This window comes from Pygoscelis adeliae, unplaced genomic scaffold, assembly GCF_000699105.1.
Source record: "Pygoscelis adeliae isolate BGI_AS28 unplaced genomic scaffold, ASM69910v1 Scaffold426, whole genome shotgun sequence".
In the NCBI taxonomy this organism is placed as follows: Eukaryota; Metazoa; Chordata; class Aves; order Sphenisciformes; family Spheniscidae; genus Pygoscelis; species Pygoscelis adeliae.
In genome coordinates, this window is record NW_008824994.1 from 11,604 (window position 1) to 19,572 (window position 7,969).

Here is a 7,969-nt window from a genome sequence, read left to right on the forward strand (position 1 = left end):
AGGACGTCAGGTACTCAAACCCCCTTTTTTTTTTTTTTTTTGAAGCAAACGGCCCCCCCCGTTTCCAGCTTTTTTTCCCCCCCGCCGTTGCGTTACCGCTAAAACTTTCAGCCCTCACAGCCACCCCCCTCTCTGCCGGCAGCGCTGCTGCCGACTTAAACGAACGTTACTGAAAGGCCTGTCTGCGTTTTCGGAAGGCAGCTGGTTTCCCTTCGGCATCACGAGGGCTCGATGGAGAAGTTTCTTTGCCTTTTTTTGTTTTTTTTTAAACACAAGTTACGAGAAGCGAAAGGATAATGTGCGCACCCACTCCGCAAAACCTCCTCCTGCTTTGGGTGAAGAAGTTTATCGAGGCCCAGACCTGGAGATCGGTCCTTGACAGAGAACGTGGAACTGAAATACAGATTTGTTCGTAGCGGACGTGACTCTTCAGCCTAGCAAAAACTAAACAAAGCCACGAAAAATCTTGTGGCCTGGCAACAACAACAAAAAAACCCCAAACCCACAGAGCTTTTTATCCCTCCTAGTGTAACGACAGTGGAGACAAGACCCCTTATTGATCTTTCATTCGTCGAACTAATCAAACCCTCACTTCTCACTGCCAGACGCAGTTTAGCGAGGCGGTGATACTTCTGCAAATAGACACAAACGGGTGCAGCAACACCACAACTGGATACGGCGCTTTAAATACTGCGAAAGGCCAGCGCTGACTCCGCTAGACAACCGCGAGGACTCACAGCAGATCAAAGGGGTTTAACCGCCCCGGTTCTGCCGCCACGTCCCGTCGCCGCAGTGCCCGAGCACTCTCCGGTGGCAAAACGAACACGGGACCACCCCCCGCGCGCAGCCCCCGCTCCGTCCCTCACCCTGCGGGAAGCGGGCGCCAAAAGCCGGTGCCTCGGATTTTGCCACAGCAAAACGAAGGAAACGTTTGCGTTTGGACCGGAAAGTGAAGGAGCTTCGACGCAAGGGCAAGCTGCAGCCTGGATCGGTCCCCAGGCTCGACGGGTTTGCGGTCCCCAGCTTTAAACCTTCCAGAGAGCTTCAGGGACAATAAGGATCCGTCTCTACAGCCCCCTGCCCACCGACCGAGGGACCGGGCCCGCGGAAGCACGTGCCCGGGTTCTTCTTTCGAGACTGATGTGCAGGTAGCATGCCGTGCCCGCGCCACCAACCAAGCGTAACGAACTTTGCTTTAACTATTTAATTATTTATAGCATAACCAGCAAGGGCAGTCCAAGAACTTTTACACCTGCTATTCAAGAACCCAGTTTAATAAGCTAAGTAGAAAACACATTTAAAAAAAACCCCAAAACCAAACCTTACTTGGATCAGCAGAGCGCTATGGTCGAGATCCGAAATGCTGTGCATGACTATCCCTTTATGGCAAAACGAGATATTAAATACGATGACAATTTCCCATTGATTTCCCTGTTCTGTTTCTTTCTAGCAACACCAAACCCCGAAACTGATAGCAAGAAGTGAGGGCCAAGGGCAGCCAACTTTCCTTTTAAATGGAGGCAAAGGACTTCTTTAAGCAAAAGCAGAAGTCAAGAGCTTCTAGTATTTGTACAACAGCTATGTTACAGCCACTGACAGCTGCGTGTTTTCCCAGCCGTGCATAATTGTAACCCCACGCCAGGCACGCGTACCTCATTTAGCACACGTCTTTGCAGTGTTGATACAAGTCAGGAACATTCGATGCCTTCCCATCCCTTTTTGCCAAACCCGACACCAGCCGTTGGCGCTAACCGCCGAGAAAACCCAAGGAAGTTTTTAAAACACCCTACACACACAAAGTTGCGGCTTTTCTTCCCGAGGCCCTTTAGCGAACGTTCTCGGCAGCCTCACCGAGCGCTTTTCCACGGCAGGAAAAGCCGAGGGGGCTTTTCAGCATCGGCGCGACTGCCGCTGGGCTCCTGACGGATTAGACTGAAGAGCGGGGGTCAACCTCCTGTCGTCTAATCCTCCTCAGAGCTCAGCCACCGCTCCGACGCTAGGGAAGGTCTGTGTCTTTTTTTCTAAGCAGAGGAAACTAACCTCGTTGCTGCTCCGAAACCACCGTTTCCCAGTTACCGCTCGAGGAGGTCAGCATCTGGGTTTCTTCCATCTTTGCCTCACTTTTAAAATGCTTCAAGGGCCACGTAATCTTCACGAGAGGCTCTACCCGCTCCTGCAGGCGATGGCTTTTCATATGAGCGTTCCTACCTTTTACCTTGTCAAACACCCTGGAAGTTAGAAAACAAACAGGGTTGGGTTTGTTTAAAAATCCCTTTCTTTCATTCGATAAACACCGTTAAACCAAGCTTCATTATCTCTGCTTCTGCGCATTTCTGTGCGTTTTGATGCGCGGTACGAGACAGTTCCATTGCTTCATCCTGCCGGTACCCCCGGCTGCGTGGGACGGCGGTGGTTAAACGCGACAGACCTTCGGGTTGAAAGTTGGCTGCAAAGTCAGACAAAACTGCAGGGAGGCCCAGGGGCAGGGGTAATCCTCAAGCTGCCCGCAGCTCCGCTCCCCACCCCCCACCCCCCGCCCCCTGGGCGGCTTTGAAAGTTTAAATCCGTTTTAGCCAAAAGCAGCAGGTTTCTAGAAGAAAAATTAGTAGCTACCTTTCACACTCTCTACAGGGAAATACGCCCCCATCGTCGGCACTTCCAGCCCGGTACGAAGACTCACGCAGATTGCAGGGCATCTTTTTATGGCTCTTCTGCTTTATCTTCATGCTTTCCTTAGGCAGAAGACGGTGCCTCTTCTTCGGGCTGCAAACAGCCTGTAAATCAGAGAGCCTTTATTCATTTTTCCTTCTCTTCAGAAAGGCGGACAGCTAAAGTAAAAAAAAAAACTAGCTTGAAAACTCTCTGAATTGCCAAGAAAGGCACCGAGAACGCATGACAGCCATCCGGCACAAAAATGTACCGGCCCGAGTCTGCCCAGGCGAACTCCTCTGAACGCTAAATAGCCGAAAAAACGCTTCAGTTCGACTGTGAGGATGGGGTGCAAACGCAGGCCTTGGAAGAAAAACCGCATTATTTATACTACCCTAAGTGGAATAGCACTTTCCTCCCCAAAAGTCTATACGACAGGTTTAAAGCGTAGAACGACTAAGCGCTGAAGTCACGTGGTTACCCAGTTTCTACCACACCCCCCCCCCCCCAAAAAAATAATCTGTGAACCAAATTCCTGTTTACCGGCAGGGAACGTTTTAGCGATCCCCGCACAGAGCCGCGCCACCAGCAGTTCCCTTTTACGGAGCACTGGGATGGTACAGAACAACCCCGAAAATCATCAGCAACAAGTTTAATGCGAACAGGATTATTAACGTTAGCGAGTAGCGGGGCGTTCTCTTATTTCAGTCAGCAGGGCTGCCAGCACGTTAAGAACAAATGCTGCCTATAAGGCGTAGCAGCACGGTTTAGTAACGGTGCTAACCGCGGAATACCGCTGCGCTCTCTCAAAGTTATTCTAGAGAGTAAGTTTATCAAAGCAGCAGCCGAATAAAACCAGAACCTCTCCCTGGGCAGCATCTGCCGCGCCTTTCACAGAGCACTGGAAGACGTTTTCATGGAGGAGCGGCCTCTCGCACAAATCCCCAGCCGTTTTTCTACCTTTTCTTCAGCCTCTTCCACCTCATCCTTGTCTCTCTTGACCTTTTTTGCTATTACTTGAGCTCGACTGTAGTCAAACTTAATTTTTTTTTTCCAGATATAGTAATATTCAACACACTGGGACACATTCTTAGTCTGAATCTAGTGTGAGAAAAACAGAAGCAATCTATAATGGACATACCGTAGCAAAACATTTAAGACACAGATACACAACAAATCCATCTAGCACAGTTTTTCCTTTCCCCGTTTCCCTCCGGTTATTGCAACGCAACGTACGGGTGAGATCAGACAGAAAACCCGCCTTCCTCTTCCAAAAAGGCTGCCAAGACGCATTGGAAGGGCAGAACCGTACGTTTCACACGGGTGGTCAGCAGAGCGTTTCATTCCTGTTTTAATCTCTCTGGTGTTTTGTACCAGAGATATTAAATGTTCTGTTGTAATTATACGCTAGGGCAAACAATGTCTTGTACCGGTGCCTTTTTAGCGTTAAGAAGCAAACGCTAGGTTTCAAAGAACAGGACTCCAGCACACAACCCAAAATACAACTTGCTGGGTCAAAACCGTCAGCGCTAACAGCCCTAGATCCACCGCGGCCCAACGGCTTTACCTTCTTCTGGATCAGGTAAAAATCCTTCTTGTGTACGCAAAAAGCCTTTCTAAACAACTGCTTCTCGAGAGGCGTCCAAGTATCTGAACCTAGTAATAAACAGCAACAGGCAAATTATTAGATCACTCGCAGCCCAAGAGAAATCAGCACAATTTATTAGCCACGTATCGACGCCTCTCCTCCTTCAGAAAGCAATTGCCAAACACAGCAGCGAACGCATTAGCAATAGCAGTTATTACTGCCAGCAGATAAGCCCTGCGTGCCGTAAAGCACGGGCACAACTGACAGGAAAAAAAAAAAGAGTATTTGGCGTTGCCGCACTTCAGCGTGCTCCTCCCGTTGGGTGTCACTGCAGGGCAGGGCACGTCAAAGCAGCGGGCTGAAACACAAGGAACGAGGCATCCCCCGGGTAAAAAAAAACAGATTAAAACTGAAAGTGCTTTGCCACTACTTTCCCCGCCCCAAAGAACACACTTTTTTTTTTTTTTAAATAAACTCTTTAAATCAGGATACAGAAAGGGAATTGCAGCATCTGTTAGCATTCCAGGTGAAGGAACAAGCTCTACTTCCAGTTTACCTGCGTAACGATAATTAGCCAGAGGATGGGATTCGGATCTCTGAGGCGCCCCAAAAAGCAGCATCTCCAGAGCCTCCTGCAAGATTTAATGTAAAAAGACTTTAGATTCCCCCTGAGGAGGAGCAAAAAGGTACATTCTTGCTTTCAGCTATTTTGCTACTTCAGCGACTCGGCCCACCGTCGGAAGATTTTGCTCAGCCCATGCTCAGCAACAGCGCTTGGGGATCACCTCAGCCCACTGCAGCTTCTGGAAACATTTCCTCAATCCGCACCAAAGTGTTTTACGAAAACGGGACCTCGGGAGATCTCTGGGGACCCAAGCTGCGGGACCCTGCCGGCCACCACCTCCAGGAGAAGATTCCTCTCTGCCGGAATCATTTTCGGCTCGTCCCTGCCGCAGCAGATGTGCTCGTAGAGCCTCCTCGTGGAGGCGCAGCACACGCCAAGTCCTCCGCTATATTTGGGCGAGCTGTTAAATCCCTTCTTCAAAGAACACGGGAGCAAAGCAGAGCCACTCGGGGCTTAACCGGGACCAGGCTGGAGGTGTTTGCTCAGCGAGGGGCACCCGGGGTTGCTGCAGTTGCCGAGCGCAGGATGTTTATCTAGAGCAGACCTCGGGTTTTATCTAATGTGGCAATTCCTTCACTCCTGGCATTCGGGGGAGCAGTACTTGTATTCTCCGAATTGTCACGTAATTTACAAGAGACAAAAGAAGCTCTTACATATACACCAGGACAGGGTCTGTAATCCCGAGAGACGTTCGTGCAGGCTGCGGCAACAGGCAGCACGCAAGAACTCTGCGAGTTCAGCCAAGAGACCAGAGTCCAGCCCGTGGAATAGAAAACTGGGAACGGCTCCCACCTCACACCAGTAACAGAGGCCGTCCTAGCCCGTTATTAATTATGACCAAATAGCTGCTTCTTACCAGAACGTTGCCTCGTGCTTCATGCAGACAATGCAAGGCTAGCTCTAGGTTCGTTCCTCCCCCCGGCATGACGCTGGAGCAGGCCATGTTGAGCAGTTCTGTTACTGCAAACGCAACAAAAACCAACAGAAAGTCCGTTTCCGTCAAGAAAGGAGAAAAAGCGCGATACAAGACAGAGGGAAAACGGAACAAGTGCAGACAGACAGGCTGGAGACCAAGAAAAGGCACAGGGGAAAAAAAAGGCAGATGTCCCAGCTATCGCTGTCTCTACCCTAAGAACAGCTTTGGTGCTGATAACTCCAGAGACGAAATCTCCCCCCTCCCAAGGTCGCTGCAGACGAGGTGAGACAGATACAAACGCCCCTGACCATTTCTCATGCAAGATGCTACCGAGAGCGCAAGTTGTTATTTGTTCACTGTTCTACTGCAACGGAGCAATCTCCTTCCCCCTAACGCCACCACGCGTGAAGGTGGTCGAGAAAGGAAGGGAGAGAACCTGAACGTACAAGAAGCTGCTGCGAAAAGGTGGAATTTTTGAACCCTAGTATCTCGGGAGTGGCCTTGGCAGAAAAGTGTTAAAGAAACCTCTGTCCTGTGTTTCCGGGTTAGTTGCGATGTCTCCCCAGGGCTTCCACACCAACGACGCTGCCTGTTCATCCTTTTCCAACTGTGATCTATCCCGGAGGTTCGGCACCTCCGCCTGGAATCGGCTTCCAACGTTGATGTGCCTGAAGTAGTAAGAAAGAGGAGGTGAGGAAGGCAAGGTGTGAACAGACACACACGTGGTAGCACGCAGACACATACACACGCGCTTAGAAAGAGGGGCTACGTGACGAGCGAGGCTCAGCTGTAGTAAATACGGCACGTATACAACACGCATTTCCCAGCAAAGCATCACTAGCTCTCCTCTAACGACTTTCACAGTCACTTCTCGGCACCAACAGCGGCACCGCGCTATCCCCGGAATCCTTTTGTCCCCAGTCGACCAAGGAAGTTTGTTCTCCCTTCCTCAAAAGCTGACAGAGTTTGTGAGGTTCACTTTGAGACTCACGGTGAGCAGCAAAAAAAAAAAGAGAGAGAAGGCTGCAACCGCGGGCAAAACGGACCTCTGAACATCGTGTAGAAGGAGGGAGGCGGGCACCTTTATTTACGACGCCAGCCTAACCGGTAAAGGAAGCCAGTACTTGACTGGGATGGCCCTGGGCATTTTGTTGCAACTGGCCAGCGTGCGGCATCATCCGGCCAAAAAAAAAAACCACTATTAACCTCACCAGCGATGCAGGGCAGCGAGAGAAGCGGCCAAGCCATAGGCTCGTGGGAGGGAGAAGGTCAATGTCAACTTCGAAGGCCCGCACAGCCCACGCGCTTGAACCAACCGCACACCGACTCCCAAACCGCGGCTCCCTCATCGCCCATTTTCCAAACGTTCGCTACTGTTCTAGCTGCTACGCCATAACTCACGGCCGAATGCTGATTTTGGTGTTATCCTTCATCAGACAAAATCCAAAGTCCCTGTCCATTCTGCCTGAAAGACATAAAAATGCTCAAGATAAAAATCATTCCGCCGAGACCGTCCCTGGGCCTCCCTTCACATCCTCCTCGTCGCAAACCACTATACTCTCGGAATTCCCCTCCCTTCAGTGAAATCGCTCGCTTGGAGGCTCTCGAGGTGGACCATCCGGACGCAGTTTCACAGCTGCACCCGACCACGGGTCAGAAGTCAGCCACGCAGGGGCCGAGCAGTTCTGTGTTCTTCGTAAGCGAAAGCCGGTGTCAGAGCAAAACCCCGGTGGGCTGTTTACGTCCCCCTGTTCCACGACAGGAATCGCAGAGCAGAAGTCACGTACTTCTATTTTTTTTTTTTTAAAGCCTTCTTCGGAAGGCACGAGCAGAGCCGGGGCCTGCCCCTGTTTGTAGGCACGACCCCTTAACTCGGCCGCGGTCTCTGAAGAACTACAGATGACGAACCACCGAGCAGAAGCCGAACCCAGAGGAAAACTGCGCTCGCTGGGCTGCCGCCTCCGACACGCAGGGCCCCACCGTAGCATCTTCGGCAGTTTTACGGCAGGACTGCTTGGGTGTAACCACTACCTGTGTTCAATACTCAGATTAAGATAAATTTTTACCGCAAACTGGTACAATAAAATCAGTTTACGAGTAACTCAAACTGCTACATGTAAACGCCCGTATTTCCAGTGGCCCGCATACGATGCAGTAATTTACCCGACGGGAAGGCGGATACCATTTTAAT

The 7,969-nt window shown here is 50.7% G+C and overlaps 2 protein-coding genes across 2 annotated transcripts in view; one reads left to right on the top strand and one right to left on the bottom strand.

The window, feature by feature from the left end:
• The window catches only part of LOC103918752 (zinc finger BED domain-containing protein 1-like), a 12,005-nt gene extending 11,248 nt beyond the window's left edge, over nt 1–757 (top strand). The window contains exon 3 of the mRNA XM_009326149.1: nt 643–757. Within this exon, the coding sequence (XP_009324424.1) occupies nt 643–757 (115 nt within the window). The remainder of the gene's footprint in view (nt 1–642) is intronic.
• Nucleotides 758–841: 84 nt separating this feature from the next.
• Nucleotides 842–7,969, bottom strand: part of ZNF541 (zinc finger protein 541) — a 17,014-nt gene continuing 9,886 nt past the window's right edge. The window contains exons 10-17 of the mRNA XM_009326151.1: nt 7,180–7,243; nt 6,304–6,446; nt 5,719–5,822; nt 4,794–4,869; nt 4,217–4,305; nt 3,610–3,750; nt 2,614–2,774; nt 842–2,228 (exon numbers count right to left, since the gene is read on the bottom strand). Coding sequence (XP_009324426.1) covers nt 2,036–2,228; nt 2,614–2,774; nt 3,610–3,750; nt 4,217–4,305; nt 4,794–4,869; nt 5,719–5,822; nt 6,304–6,446; nt 7,180–7,243 — 971 coding nt within the window. The 3' untranslated portion in view covers nt 842–2,035. The remainder of the gene's footprint in view (nt 2,229–2,613; nt 2,775–3,609; nt 3,751–4,216; nt 4,306–4,793; nt 4,870–5,718; nt 5,823–6,303; nt 6,447–7,179; nt 7,244–7,969) is intronic.